The sequence below is a fragment of the Neodiprion fabricii genome, chromosome 1 (assembly GCF_021155785.1).
Source record: "Neodiprion fabricii isolate iyNeoFabr1 chromosome 1, iyNeoFabr1.1, whole genome shotgun sequence".
Taxonomy (NCBI): domain Eukaryota; kingdom Metazoa; phylum Arthropoda; class Insecta; order Hymenoptera; family Diprionidae; genus Neodiprion; species Neodiprion fabricii.
In genome coordinates, this window is record NC_060239.1 from 35,931,589 (window position 1) to 35,946,912 (window position 15,324).

The following is a 15,324-nucleotide window of genomic DNA, read 5'->3' on the forward strand; positions in this document are numbered from 1 at the left end:
TCTCCGCCTGGTCGAATGACAAAATTTTCTAACTGCATAGCGAACGATGATCGCTTAGCTACCCCGAGAAGAATTCATCTAGCCACTTATAAATAACTGCATCGAGGAACGGAGATGCGTACAGAGCAGGACGATCATAGCCGTGGCGTGGGTTTTAAAAATATCGCACGTGCCGCCTGCGAGGGTCTCGCCAGATTGGCCAACGGCTCCTGCTGCGCAGTGTCGGGAGTCGATCAGCTGACTCGCGTTCAGCCCCCCCCCCCCCCCCCCGATGCTGGCCTTTGCCGCTCCCCCCCCCCCCCCCGCCAGCCATTTGCCCCTCCTCCTCGCCCCCTCCCCGCCTCACCGCTTGGCCGACGTGCCTCTTGAGCTGGGAATTCGACGGCGTGTGTCGCGCAGTCAGTGTCACGCAGCAGCGCGTGTGAGATATCTGACAGAACACAAAGTAAGGAGGAGGAAGGAATTTGATAGATCGGGTGGATGACGGCAGAGTTTTGAGCCGGGAAACTATCGTCGATTGGCCCGGGGCAGGATCGGAGTGGTGTAAAATAGAAAGATATATAAAAAGAGATACAGAGATATAGAGGAGACAAAAGAGCGGCGGGTGAGGCTCCGCGGCGGCACCCAGACGGTTGTCAAAAAATCAAAACAACAAAAATGGCCGATCCGAGCAGCGAGGCCGCGTCGTCCAGCGGCGCTTCGGATCTGGCGGCCGTCGCCGCCGCAACACCGATACGCGACGAGGCCGAGAAACAACAGGTCGAGGATTTTCTCGAACCGGATAAAAAGCGTAGGAAATTTTCAAGGGGCGACGGAAAGACAGAGCAAAAGCTGGAGCATCGGCTGGGCGGCATCCTCTGCTGTGCCGTCTGTCTCGATCTGCCCCGGGCAGCCGTTTACCAGGTATGTACGTCCCTCTCGCCCTTACGCGCGCCTCCTATCCCTTCTCTCTCTCTCTCTCTCCCTACGTCTCTTCTTTGTCTCGACTGCTCCTTCGCTCACCGTGACGCGACAGCGATCCCGAACAGCTGTTCCGTCACGTACCTCTCCATCCATCCACCAAACGCGCATTTCACGTTTTCGATTAATATCCATGTACGGTCTCGACGGAGACTCGTTACGCGTTTCGTTTCGTACGGGCAAATCGCGCGTGATTGTTCTTTAATTTTCCTCTCTCACCCCGCTGACGAATTTCTTTGTATTGATTTTTTTTTTATTCCTGAACGAAATGTCCTCATTTTCTCCGATCTTGCGATCTTTTTACAACGTCGAGTCCTGAACCTCCTCCTCGAATATGTATATGTTGTAACATGTGGATGGTTGTGATAGAAGGCGTGTAATAGGACAAAATGGAGATCTCTTTTACTTATTTTTCTTCTTCTGTTTCTTATCCCTCTTATGCAATATCTGGATGAAACGCAGCGGTGTTTATCCTAGTATTATAAGTAAAATATAACGTACAGACGAACTGTGCAACAACTATAGTACCTGTATTCTAATTTTCTTTCATCATTTGCTTTGTTATTCTTTCCTCCCTCCGCAGAACTAGTAGTGTCTATTTTTCGATATTATAAAAACAAAATTACACGCTAACAAGGTATAGATAAACTAATAAATTGAAAAAAGAAAAAGATAAATGGAGCAAGGATTGTCAGGCAAGTATACGCTCGATTTTATTACATAGGTATGTCGTACAATCTAAAAATTTGCAGACATCCCCGTAGTTACGATAACTTATAGTTTACAGATCGTAAACTTTAACCTGAAAGCGCACCGAAAATCGAATAAATTATCAATTGTTAAAAAAAAAAAGAGGACACGATGCTCAAAGTATCCACGGCACGTGTGTACTGTGTGTATGCGTGTGTGTATGTGCGTGAGTAAAATGTGAATGTGTATTCGATAATTGTTGAGCTAAATAGTATATTGTGTTCAAAAGCTGCATCGTACTCTGGTACATACTACGTATATATTATATATACAAAAACGCGCAAAAACAAGGTAGGTGAATAATTCACGTTCTTTTTCTCTCTCTCTCTCTCTTTCTCTACATAATCAATGAACGACTTTCTACCCCGCATGGCGTTCACGTTGGCATTATTCTTCTAACAGAGGAACAAAAAATACCTCCGATAAATGGGATGAAAAAAGAAATAATAAAAAAAGAATAGATTGATAATATTCTGTTTTCTGCATTTCTTTCTTCACCACCGTTTCGACATGTATTCTTGCGTGTTAGATAATTCACCCAGAATCCACTTCTCGAAAGTGCTACACCTACGATAATATCGCCTTCCTATCGACGGTGAACACATGGGGTTTGAAAAATCAATAACCGGCAATGGTCAAGACGGAGTTGACTCTTCACGATCGGCAACAAAGCCCGGAGACACACCTAGGTACTTATATTACGTTGCGTATCTGATCGTGAATCGGAGTTTGACCCTCTTTCATATCCGTAAGTCTATGTAATAATGCTTTCAACGGAGGAACGTAGGTATCGAAAACAATTGAACAACGGGGCTGAAGTTGGCTGCAACGTTTAACGTAACGAAAAATTGAGGGGAAAACATGGATTTACTTTAAAATTTTACAACTACCGATGGATTGAGTCATGAGAATATATCAGTCGACTATTTCGCTTTATTCATACGGTTCATCGAACATCGTTACACAATCGTAACGTTGCGAAACATGGACGATTTTTTTACCCAATTTTTAAGCATCGTTAGAATTCCGTTGCCAACCTCAGCCTCGTGACTATTCGACGAACGAAATCGTGCCGCGGGCCAATCTACTCTATATGTATACGTACATAGGTACGTTTGTACGTACAATTATGCAACAATAGCGCAGCTTTCTTATATATAAACTGCAGCCACACATATAGGTACGTTCACTGCAGCGTGAAAACCGTTACGCAACCTTGAGAGCTTACCTTAACTTCCGCGGCTTCTACGCAGTAATATTTTTATTTACATCTAATCGTTCCATCATCGCATCTTTGGCGGTAGTCTGTCGTTTCTCTCCCTTGTATGGATAAAATCGTTAATCTCAAGTTTTTGTATTTAAATACGAATGAGTTATCGCCTTTATTTTCTTTGTTTATTTTAAATATACTCCTTCTTATCAGTTATCGGTTCCCTCTGCAATCACGCACGAAGATATATGGTACAGGGAGAATTTATGATGTAATTAAATCGTTCATGTCACGCGACGCCATTTTCCGTCCATTCGATTTCGATGCTTGCTTCTTTTCTCTTTCTCATAATCAGTGCTTATCATCTTTTGTTCGTTGGATTGCAATCGTTGCACCATTCGGAGCCAGACGCGTCATTGGCAACGTTCAACATATATATATATATATATATATATATAGTTCAAAGTATAATTTATATTGATACGAATTGAGACGACTTCGTTTAGTGGTTCAAACTATTAACAACTGTCTCTATCTGGTTTTATTGCTTATATAAACAGTCGCGACTGGCGATATCATAATTGTTCGTACTCCAAACGAGCAGCAACCGAGATAATATGTATTCCACGTCTAGCCTGCAGAAGTTGTTAGGTCAAGATAAATAGTGCAAAGATTATCTTTGCCTGATTTGTATTTACACACACGAGACAGAGAATTTCTGTTATCATTGCGTTCGTTGACTTCGTGATTATTTTTATTTACTGAAATCATTTTCTTTTATTTTTGTTTTTTCATCTTCTTCCTCTGTATTTCGGTCTTCTCTCACTTCCGGTTTGATTAATAGATACTCATTTCGGTGATATTGACAAACGTTAATTTCTTTTTGCTTTTCCATGGCTATTTTAGGGACGATTACGGTGCAGATGCATACAGGTATGACCGTACGAACAAATACCAATGAAAAGCAAAATGCCCATTTGCTGCCTCGCTATCTTATCGCCAGTGTACAATACATTCCTGTTACGTGCAAAGAAAATGAGTACAGGAAGGAATTCGGGCGACCTAAGATAAGTCAAATAACTTGTGTACATGTAGACGAGCGTTGTCCTGTAACGATTACCCTCTTCAACAATTTTACATGCTTCGACGGGTTGGAAGGAATTCTTGTTACAGGGTCGTAGTCTCTGTGTATATTTGGTAAACAGAACTTCTTCTGTCGCGATGAAACCTGATTGTTAATGAAACGGTTAGGAAGATTAGAAAAGGATCTCAAAGGTCGAGTATTGGAGTAGTTTTTAACGAGCAGCTGGCTTAGGTCCCGTTATACCAACATTTTGTAAAAAAGAATCAGTCGTCGCAAGTTCGTTTCTTTTCTTCCCTCTTACTTTCCCAATGAACCGAGATTTTTTATGCTATTTATTTATATTTCTTTCTGCTTATTATTTCTTACTCCAATTTCTTGTACAACACGGACGTTGTGTAAAATGCTGACCTACTCGCGTACAATTTCGTTTAGGTATATGAAAAAATAATCGATTCGCAGATTTAACGGAGTAAAGGAACCATATGTACAGTAGGTTCTGGGTAGAAAATCCTGTTATATATATTGCCTAAATTCACGTTTCTATAATTAGTTTTCAAAATGGAATAAAGAAAATCCCCGTTAAAGTCGTCTCGCATAAGACAAAGAGAAATATGTACATATGTTTATACATCACCTGTGTATCGTAGGTATATAAATGTCGAATTTATTTCGGAGCCTTCTTCATTTTATATAAATAAATAATTTACGCAAACAAAACCATACAAAAAGTGTACACATTACAATATGCATAATGTACAGAAAAAATATAGCTGGCATTACGCAGATTCGTATTTTTCACGTTTCATTGTTAAATCACGTAGTTCTGATAGACATGTTTCCATCACGTACGAATCACCGGATAAAATAAGTGTACACATCACGAACGACTCAATTTCATTTGTTCACATGCAGGGACAATTTTGTCACTTGATTTCATGAATTATATTGAGTACATACGCATAATTAGAAGTTGCAAAGGGTTTTAGAAAGACGATTTAGAAAAAAAAGAACCGACTAATATTAATAGTGCAATATACCAACGCCACTTTAACTTTTGTAGTGTGCTGTTATGACATGTAATAAATTAATACCGCTTAATGTACCTATGATTGTTATTGTACATAAACTAGAGATGATACTAATTTAGCGCAACTTAACTTTATAGTCGACAGGCGACAATTATATGTGCCAAACTTGGAATTAATCGATGATTGATCTGCAGAAGCAAAACAATATTGATCTATCGTCAAATTTTTGTATGAAATGTAGCTCGAAAAGGTTATAGAATAAAATAAAGAGATGAGTTAACGATAGTTAATTTTTCAAATTAGTTATTTTGAATGCTACCACCTCTTATGTGTTATCCCTTTCCTATTCCCAATTAATTATCATGTACGTGTGAATTATACGTGCATAATATATACGTATACATCGATAGTTCAATAATATTCATCATACACGCATAATAGTGGTTTGCCTTTCATACTAGGATTCATCTTTAGCGAGAGGGAAATATAGAGGACAAAAGAAAAAAAAATCCTTTATTTATTATCATTTTCGTGAATATATAACAGTAAGGCCATTTCTATGTGACGTATGATCACACATTCAATATTTAATGTGCCTATCTTTTTTCCAATATATTTATACCTGTGAACAAAATTGAGAATTCGTCAATAATTAATACTCTACGTCCGATTTTGTGTTTCAGGTTATAGAACATCAAAATAATGGTAACAACGCATTAGATTGCATATTTATAAGTTATAAGAATTGTTTTTAGCATGTGCGGTGATATAAAACAGCTTCAGTGTATCACAAACACATTGTTTTACAAGTTAATTATACTTAATGCCTTGTCCCAAGTCGATAAAAAAACAATAACAAATATTCTCCCATTTTTACAACTCTCATTCTATTCTCCCGGGAAATGTGATATAACTCAAAATTCCTTCCCATTAACTGGTTTACTTGCCACATGAGTATTTATATGTGTACGTATTTATAAATATTCACGTGCACGTATGCCAAGTGACGATGATGAACGAAGAAGTGACTATAAAGTTCTGACAACTCGTTCTTTCTTGACTTTACATATCATTTGTAGAATACTTTGCATTTACAATTTTCATATTGCAATATTCACTTAAATACACAATCAAGTTCGATTATAGCGTATAATAAACACTTGATTTTCCGAAACAGCAGAATATTCGTAGATCACTGACTTTCGACAAAAATCTCAATAGAAAACAACGGAAAAAGGGAATGAACATATTACGTCTAACTGATTGAGCAAAAATTTCATAGTAATTGCCGTTTGAACCTCGCTGATTACCGCGGTATATTTGCTTGATGATAATATACAATATACTACATGAGTTGCGTAATCTATGCGAAGTGAATAATTCGCCATAAGGATTTCCCGAGTTTCCATACTGATTTTTCTGCAATGGTGATTGCAGTGCACCAACGGACATTTGATGTGCGCCGGATGCTTCACGCACGTCCTGGCCGACGCTAGGCTTCGCGATGAGCTCGCCACTTGTCCGAATTGTCGGATTGAAATCAGCAAAACGTCAGCATCGAGGAATCTTGCCGTTGAAAAAGCAGTGTCTGAACTTCCGGCCGAGTGTCAATACTGCGCCAAGGAATTCCCGAGGAATTCTTTGGAACGGCACGAGGAAACGATGTGCGAGGAAAGGTAACTCCTCGACGAAGTTTCAGGAAACACCATTTCACATCCCCCGCATCAAGCGGAATTAATCAGTCGAGAGAAGGCTCGTAACGATTGATCCGTCGACACTCTGATTTGAAGCCCCCTTTAACGCGGTTCCAGAATATCCAGCTGCAAGTACAGTCGAATCGGATGTCCATGGCGGGGTCCAAGCCACGAAGGAGCCGAGCACGAGACCCACTGCGTCCATCCGCATCGTACAGGGGCCGACGTGATGGAGGCACTTCGAGACATCGATGCCAGAACCCTTGAGGAACGTCGACTCTATGACAGCGTCTTCGATCTACTCTCCTACGAAAAGATCACATTTAACGGTTTGTCTATTTCTCTTTTTCCAGGGAACGGATTGGAAAAAGTGATGAGTGAAAAGAGATGTACGGTATGATTAGATTCATTTCGAGTTATAATACGAAGTAGGCTACTATTTACGTATTTGAATGCAGTGGATTTTTTGAAAGAACGATAATAATCGATTCGTTACTCTTTTTCCATCCCGACTCTCAAAACACAGAAACGAAGTAACAGGAAAGAGTAGAAAATTTTTACCATCGGCATGGAAATCAATCACGTGGTTAGAGCTATTAGAAATGCAGATGACTCGTATCATCACATTGTTTTTCGTTGCTTCAAAGATCTGCAAATGAAGCCGTACCGAACCGACGAGTTTGTCCATAAATTGTTTTACGAAACATCGAGATTCACCGCGTTCAACAACCAATGGGTGGTCAAGGCCAGGATCAACAACAGCCAACGTGATCCGACACAAAGTTCAGAACGTGACATGACTTATCAGGTTTGTGTCGTCAGCCTACAGAGCAATCCATATTAATATTATCACAGACTTGGATGTGACAATCCAAGGCTGCTGACTAAGCGCTTAGCTACGAGAAATTTTTGAACGCCTGTTTTCTGTTTCAAGTTAATACTGAAAACGAAAACAACGTATCCTTTGCCGTTACACTATCTCATCCTCAAAGGACCGTTCGGCGACATGAAAGTACAGCCGAGAATACACAGATTCGATTTTACCGAACAGGACAACGAGAGTCCGTATCTACCTTTACCTCTCCCTGACACCGCCGAGTGCAACAGACTTCTAGCTGCAAAGGCTATCAACTTTCGGTACGTTCACATTCCACGGTAATTCTTCTTCTACGTTTTTTTGCTATTTGATAGTTTTCGATTTTAAACCAGCATCGTGAGCTATCCCTTTGTGTAATATTAAAGCAAGACCGGTAATTACTGGGAACAATATGGCGGCCGTTGGTCAGCTGATCGCTCTGGCTCACTTCGAGTTTTGAAAAAAATTCCGTATAGAATGTTGCTAAGTTCACCAGGATATATTTGTTTCTTTCGATTAACACGGATGGCGGGACCAAAAAAAAAAAACGTCAAAAATAATCACATACGAACAACGACGATACTCACGTGTTTACTGTTGAATTGTTTTCAGACTGATCATGTTTTTGGCCTCGAAGTAACGCATTATTCAGAGACTTGATCTAACGCTTAGCGGAGGGCAGAACGCAAGATGTTAATATAATCCTCACTAGACGGCTGATCATTGCTGTATGTATGAATAATTGGTATTCTCATATTATTACGAGTAATGATACTACGGATTATGATCTATTCGCTGACTGTTGATTGTGTAGAGCGTAGGCGAGAGAATTATACACAGATCTTGACGAGCTATATCATGATTATATTTATATAAATATCTATCCATTATACTCGTATGCGTATGCATATGCATAGAAATATAAATATACATATATCTAAATCTTTATCGACGGTAAGAAATGATTCTGTTAATTGCCTAACACAACTTTGCGTGAAACAGTAGTATTGATAGTTGTTTTTTCTCCTTTTTATCGTTTTTCTTTTTTATACTCATACCATTAGCTGACGCGGTTTTTCAAATTAGAAAACCAGACTTGATATCGTTGAGCCTCGGTAAATACTTTTGAAATATGTCTCATCAATCAATGTAATAAATAACTAAGAACCTATATTATATTTAGCACGTTAGATATTAAGCATATAATGAATTCAGCATGTCGATATTGTGAACCCGTAGATTTAAATAAATTCACTATGAAACTACTATGAGAATACTTGACTTGTCGTCTTAATTTTTTATTCCAACAGTTTCAGGTAGTCGTAAAAATGTATACAATGTCTTGCTTCCAACCGTTCTAGAGTATCCAGACGTAACTCCTAAATTTTCACGCACTCAGGTATGTCCAGAAATGGCTTTAAACAAATTCTCAATGTCTCTCGCCGTTATATGTCGATGGTCGTAACTTTTTGACGAACATTTTGCTTCTGCCTTGTCCAGAGTGTATAGAGGTGCTATTCGTAGACGTGATAAAAGAACTTTGAAAATAACCATGACGGAATAATTGATGGTGTATCACGAAGTGTTTTGAGATTTAGCACATCCGCATTCCCGTCAGAAGATAGCCAGCTGGAGGAAGAAGAAAAATAAGTGCTTCGAAAGTACAAGCACGAATCGTCACGTTCAATCCTATATAAGTACAAATTCTGAGACGATACATTTTTTTTACAATTCACCATTAGTTCCATAATTACTGTTACGGTGATAATTGCAGTCAAGTTCGGCAGATAACGATTTCATTCTGGTCAGTCAACCGAGATCAACAGGTCGAAGTTTCCTCGTGTCAGAAAGCCTGGGAGTTCAGGTGAAAGTTCTTCTTGAACCTACAAAACTATTGCCATTCCAGTGGAGAGGTGCCACTCTAGGCAGGGGATTTTCCATCGTCGGTCGAGGTCTAGCTGAAAAAATACCTGCGGTACAATTATCAAACGAAGGTTATTAGATAAGCAAACGACGTTAGTAAAATAAAGATTTGCAAGTTGCGTTGTTAACTGTCACGTACAACATCCACAGTTTTGCATTATCTTACGTGAATAATAAGTTTGGAATTATCGATGAGATAATGAAGAATCAGCATGATACGGTAAACGTTGATTGTTGAAAAAATAAGTTTTCGTAAACGGTAAACGGTTTCCTAAATTCGTGGCAGGCGTGCTGTACGATACAACAGCGTAGGTACTGATCCATTTGCAGAAAAATTCTACGCACAATACTGCAAAAAATGTCCCACTAATCAAGTCAATAATGTAGCCAGAGTTGAGTCGGAAATAAAGTTCTATAAGGGTCCTGCGGTACGTGAATAAAAGTCGATTATTCCCTTGTTGCGTAATGTACTATTTTCTTTCAATGGATTAAAAGTGAACTGTGATAAGAATTTGATAAAGTTTATTGAAATAAAAATTCCTACGTCATGTAATACACATTGTTTAATGTTATATTGGAAAAACATTGTAAAAAAATGGCAGGCTTCTACGGTCAGGACTTTTTGTAGGTACTCTTTCAAGGTAAACCCTCCATTAATGTGGAAAATTTGGAATTCCCATCCTTACGGTGAATATGCGTGGAAATCGACATCAGTGCCTAAAAAATTAAAGAACTAAATATCCGCAGATATATCTGATTTTTTAATCCTGTTAACTCCGTTTGTTCTATAAATTCAATTTTATTATTTTTTTTTTCAGAATGAAGCAGAAATATCCGTGTAACTTCTTCATTAGTTAGCAACGTTGGTGAGTTTGCATGTGTCAGGTTACGGGTGTATCCTTCCGGTTTTTATTCTTCTCCTGAAATTTACTCATACTACTTTTATAAATTTACCCAGAGAAACCCCGTCAGTTTGGTATTTGATAACAATTATAAATACGATCAGTGTGTAATTACACGCGCGCAAGTTAAGTACAAACCACAAATTTATTTTAGTTGATATACAACTCATCCTTCTCGGTGTTGGCTTACTACGATCGACTTACTTGCTTATGAAATTTTATATCACATCCTCGTTCTAGGTAACCCCAAATCCTGTGGGTACGCATGTATTACAGGATATAGCACTAGAATTGTATGTCATTGTGTCATTTGTATAATATATGAATCCTATGGTAATCGAGATGAACGATTGTATATATAATAATAACATGATGCGAAATTACAAACTAAAAAATCGAAAATTTTAAAATTCTTTTTTCCTCGAAAACTCCACACCCAACGTCTTCGCCGAAGTTGGATTTTTTAGACAATGAAAAAAATATTTGCAAAATGTTGAAAATCTCCACTTTCTTCACATTCTCAAAAGAACAGCCCCGCCAATTTTTATTAAAATCACGTTTTCCGTCATTAAACTGCAACGGACGTCTTTTTTAAAATCATAGAAGTAGTAAAAGAGGGTAAAAGAAACTAATGAAAATAGAACAGAATTTATTATGCCGCCGTTTTTATTGCTAATTCCTCGGACAATACATATTAATATAAGTTTTGTCCTTATTTCGGTTTTTGGTGATCTTGCTTTCATAAATATGTATAACGATTGTGTATGAGAAATTCCGTGTTGTTTCATCCAGCACCGAGCGGTCGTCGACTCCCATTTTCTCGTAACATTTTCGTTATGTGGTGTAGTATTTCAAAATGAACCTGTCCGTGTGCTCTTTTTTTTTGCTTACACACCAGTCATCTTTCCATGATTGGGAGCAGTTGAACTTCGAATTTTTGGCTTTCGATTTATGCATTTATTCGGTTGGACCTACTGAATATTGTATTTTTATTTATAAATTCCGTCAATATTTCACCACCCATCTTTTATCTATCATACCAGTGATTATTTTTCATTGCACCGATTTCATCCGTTTTCATTCATACTTCTACATATGACTTTTGTTATACGTACCGCAGCTGCGGTGCTTTCGTCCAACAGATCAAAATTGCCGCATTCCGGAAAGCCTGGAGGCCGTGAAGAAACCGTTCCCTCGACTTTGAAGACCATCATCATGCCCACGGACATGTGCCACTCAAAGTGACAATGCATCAACCAAGATCCAGGATTGTCAGCCTTAAATCGCACGATGACAAATCCATTGCTGGGTACGCTGATGGTGTCTTTTAGTGGTGGCACAGTCATATTCGTCGACGAAGCTTCGTCAGATTCTTCGAACTCCCATGTACTGAGGAATTCTTCCACCTCACTTACAGTGAACATTTGGTCTCTCGTCAAGTTTTGATGTATATGCATCACGTAGAAAGAAAAACCGTGCAAATGTATCGGATGATTGAGACTAGAGATTCCTGAAACACGAGGACGAGGAGTGTGAGTGCGGTTGATGCTACGTTATAACGAGGTCAGACAACGCGCTGGAACATTTTGGTTTCAGGTAGACTAACTCACCGGCGTTGTCTATAAGAGTCATCTGAACGATGTCATTTTGTTGCAGAACTACAACTTGGGTACATTCACAGTAAGGAGTGAACGTGGCATTGTCATCGTTCCCCAGACAATTGGCTGGCAAGTTGTCTTTGTCACAGTAGCCGCCATGAGACTTGTAAGAATTGTACGACGATAGAATTGGACTGCTCGGAAACGTGAAAGATATATTGTTCATCCAGGCCGATAAAATATTCTCTCCTCCGCGATCTGGATAACATAATATCTAGAGTTGGTTCTACAAATGCGAACAAACTATTCTTATCAAATATGAAGTTCAAGTTTCTCACTCATGAATGGATGGTAACTTCCATCTTCGTGGAACGTATCGACATCAAAAGAATGAAAACCAAACGGGATGATCAAATTGACGTCTGGCTTTGCCGTCAAAATTCTTCTAACTTCATCGGCATCGTCGTACCCGACGGATCTGAAATCAGTGACGCAAAGGTGACTCGCATTTGCGCCACATGTCGTGTTTGGGTGATTAACGACTATCCCCATCGGCAGAGGATTCGATACAGTTGGTCGACTTCGCGTTGGCAGTATTCCTGCAATTTCAATATATCGTTATATTATACGTTATAACAACACACAATTCGCACGTAACAATACGACATGTAGCATATTGAGGTAAATATGATGAGTCGAAACCAAACTCTGACAAGCTATTACCTAACTCGTCGTCAGTGGTGTCATACGAGAGAACGCCGTACTGATCCAGCTTAATAGATTCGCACGACCCTAGAGCGCGAAAGTGTATCCAGAACGCATCTCTTTCCGTAACGTTTACAAGTGGTATCAGCACAAAGTCGTATCGTTCACCAGGATAGTGTATGAGGGAATCAACTGTGACCGGTTCAATCGGCTTGCCGTCGGTGGCTATCAACATTAAGGAGTGATTTTGTACCTGAGTAACGAACGGGCAAACGTGACTGTTAGCGTTGATGATGCGGAACCTACAAAATGGAAGAATTATGAGTAAGGTATTCCCCATTAAAAACAAGGGCGGTGGATACGATGGAACCTTGCTTACCTGTATCGGAAGTTGTTCTGGACATGAAAAGTTGCCAATGGAATTGAAGCGTTCACGAGGTCTACGTCTGCCTCACCGTCGTAGTATCTTCCCAATCCGTTGATTAAAATAGTGGTAGGTGTGATTCCGGGCTGTCTGCTCGGCAGACCGGGAAAGAACATCTCTGCAGTTTCGTGCATCCAATCGGAAGACACGATTGTGTGATTCACGGAATCATACGAGTAAAGATTTTCCGACCAGGGCTCTTCGGATTTCGGTGCGTGAACAACTAACGCACCGTAATGCCCGTTAGTCCTGTGCGTGCCTACGTGGCCGTGATAGAAAAACGTGCCGTCATCCTGCGGAAAGAAGATTTAGGATTCACTTACCAGAGTTCACACTGTAGAGCTTACACTTCCACGCCGCACCAATTGAAAGAAATTTTAATGCCTCTTACTGACCTCCGCTGGGAATATGTATCTGAAACTCGTGCCTCCGACGGGACATTGGGTTACGTAAGGAACCCCGTCCATCCACTGACTGTGCTTCTGCCGGAAGCCGTGCCAGTGGAGGGTGACGTCCGCGCCGGCCATTCTGTTCATCACGTTGACCACGATCAGGTCATTTTTACAGACGTGAATCGCTGGTCCAGGGATCTTGCGGTTTATGGACATCACTTCTCGCTCGGTTCCATCGGCTGGGATGCACTGCGACCGGTAACAATCCTCCAGAACACCATTGGAGCAATTCCCGCAGGCTCTGCAGTCGAACAAACAAGTAGGTAATAATGAGCGTGTTATTGTGATGCAGGTCAATCGTGATCGAAACAGTATCAGCTTGTTTCCTTTGACAAAAGTGATAATGTTTGATATGTGCGAGGCTGCTTACGTCCCCATTGCTGCGTAGAACTCCATAACGAATGTGAAAAGACACACTCGCGGTAATTCCCCGGCAACGCAGGTCCGAGCACAGTCCGTTTCAGTGTAATTTGCGACACCTAGTTCGATCAGCTCAGTCCATGGTGAAGATCGATTGTAATCCGTCGGTAATTCTGTGGGAAAACAAGGAAAATTTTTTGCACTTACATCGTGGTTGTTGGAATGAAAAGGGAAGTTATCAATGGATTCGCGAGCAATTATTTTTACTTCAGTTATTTGTCTTACCGATTACTGTGCCTATGACAGGCACAGCGATTGTTAACGCTGCGATTAAAAGCACAGTCCTGTCTGTCACACGCATTTTCAGTGTTCCGACTGGTTCGCTTAAAACAGCTATTACAATTTACTCGTACAGACCGGACCTACTCAGCGTTATGTGCTTTTATACATAAAGTCCGCTCCCGTAATAGTGCCGCTTCCCCTTATTCTCGCACGAACGTGACCCCCACCACGGGCTCACTTCGGGTTTCATATGCGTCTCCCTGAATAGTCCCAAACGCTGGCTCAATGAAATAGCGTATAATTCTCTGCTTTAAATTCAAATTATAATCATTATTTTCTTAATGTTATATCGTCACAAAATTCATAATATAGTAATAATATCATTTAAAAAAATTACACAAATTTCGATTATTATCGTTAAAATAATAATCGATTTTATTCAAAGAAATAGAGATCATATACGTTTGATGATTTTACTATATCAGTGTGTATTTTTTACACATTTTTTGGAATAGATGGGAATACGTGTGAAAGGTTCTCCTAAAATAACGAAATTTAGAAAAAGAAATTGAATTTAGTACATCGAAATAATCCATTTTTATATGATATGGAAAACGAATATTAATATACACGAGTAGTCAGAGTTTACCCGGTGCGGCGGCACTATTACGAGAGAGCGACGAGCATTCCGATGGCATGAACGCGCGTCAGTGGTGGGGGTACCTGGGCTGCAAGAAAAATACTCCCCTACTTTTCCAACGCCGGCACTATTATGAGAGCAGACTGTATCTGCATGCCTCTTGAGCATACATAAGAGATTCACGCTGTTGTTTACGCAGATGGAGGAAATCTGTCATAAGGCATAAACTGTCATTCTGCAAAATTTGTGTGTTTACATAACTGAAAAAGTTGACATTTGCGACAAGACTATCTCAAGCGAAAGGGGAAGATTAAATAACTTTTTGTCACTTTTTCCGTTGACATACACGTTTCAACGAATACAATTTACAATAAATTATTTCGTTTCACATCTATGTACACACATGCAAACAATGAAAATTTTCCCCTGCTGAAAACGTCGGAAACAAAATGAATT

General features: G+C 39.8%; 2 protein-coding genes and 1 long non-coding RNA gene across 6 annotated transcripts; 1 reads left to right on the forward strand and 2 right to left on the reverse strand.

The window, feature by feature from the left end:
- Positions 1-382: 382 nt before the first annotated feature.
- LOC124188122 (cysteine and histidine-rich protein 1 homolog) lies at positions 383-8,853 on the forward strand. 2 transcript variants are annotated; one of them, XM_046580512.1, is made up of 6 exons: positions 383-903; positions 6,470-6,708; positions 6,844-7,055; positions 7,374-7,534; positions 7,661-7,881; positions 8,195-8,853. In XM_046580512.1, the coding sequence occupies exons 1-6, from the start codon at positions 658-660 to the stop codon at positions 8,220-8,222; spliced, it is 1,107 nt and encodes a 368-aa protein (XP_046436468.1). In that variant the 5' UTR covers positions 383-657; the 3' UTR covers positions 8,223-8,853. The 2 variants fall into 2 exon arrangements, with proteins under 2 accessions (XP_046436468.1, XP_046436469.1); XM_046580513.1 differs by having other exon boundaries at positions 384-903; positions 7,661-7,863.
- On the reverse strand, positions 8,220-10,791 carry LOC124188123. 2 transcript variants are annotated; one of them, XR_006872237.1, is made up of 2 exons: positions 9,319-10,791; positions 8,220-9,211 (listed from the first exon to the last, which is right to left on the reverse strand). It is a non-coding gene; the product is annotated as an uncharacterized LOC124188123 (long non-coding RNA). The 2 variants fall into 2 exon arrangements; XR_006872238.1 differs by having other exon boundaries at positions 8,220-9,235.
- Positions 10,792-11,055: 264 nt separating this feature from the next.
- On the reverse strand, positions 11,056-14,389 carry LOC124177427 (oxidoreductase OpS5-like). 2 transcript variants are annotated; one of them, XM_046559767.1, is made up of 9 exons: positions 14,232-14,389; positions 13,957-14,119; positions 13,530-13,827; positions 13,090-13,427; positions 12,729-13,012; positions 12,344-12,604; positions 12,018-12,263; positions 11,523-11,917; positions 11,056-11,378 (listed from the first exon to the last, which is right to left on the reverse strand). In XM_046559767.1, the coding sequence occupies exons 1-9, from the start codon at positions 14,305-14,307 to the stop codon at positions 11,295-11,297; spliced, it is 2,145 nt and encodes a 714-aa protein (XP_046415723.1). In that variant the 5' UTR covers positions 14,308-14,389; the 3' UTR covers positions 11,056-11,294. The 2 variants fall into 2 exon arrangements, with proteins under 2 accessions (XP_046415723.1, XP_046415732.1); XM_046559776.1 differs by having other exon boundaries at positions 11,056-11,381.
- Between the last annotated feature and the right edge of the window lie 935 nt (positions 14,390-15,324).

What these genes read in the sequence shown, in the direction of transcription:
- LOC124188122 (XM_046580512.1), top strand. Translation starts at nt 658, where the DNA reads ATGGCCGATCCGAGCAGCGAGGCCGCGTCGTCCAGCGGCGCTTCGGAT. An exon ending in CGAAAAGATCACATTTAACG is followed by an intron (nt 7,056 to 7,373) that starts GTTTGTCTATTT and finishes GTTGCTTCAAAG; the next exon opens with ATCTGCAAATGAAGCCGTAC. An exon ending in AACGTGACATGACTTATCAG is followed by an intron (nt 7,535 to 7,660) that starts GTTTGTGTCGTC and finishes TTCTGTTTCAAG; the next exon opens with TTAATACTGAAAACGAAAAC.
- LOC124177427 (XM_046559767.1), bottom strand. Translation starts at nt 14,307, where the DNA reads ATGCGTGTGACAGACAGGACTGTGCTTTTAATCGCAGCGTTAACAATC. An exon ending in GACTCTTATAGACAACGCCG is followed by an intron (nt 11,918 to 12,017) that starts GTGAGTTAGTCT and finishes CTCGTGTTTCAG; the next exon opens with GAATCTCTAGTCTCAATCAT. An exon ending in ACGAAAGCACCGCAGCTGCG is followed by an intron (nt 11,379 to 11,522) that starts GTACGTATAACA and finishes AATATTCAGTAG; the next exon opens with GTCCAACCGAATAAATGCAT.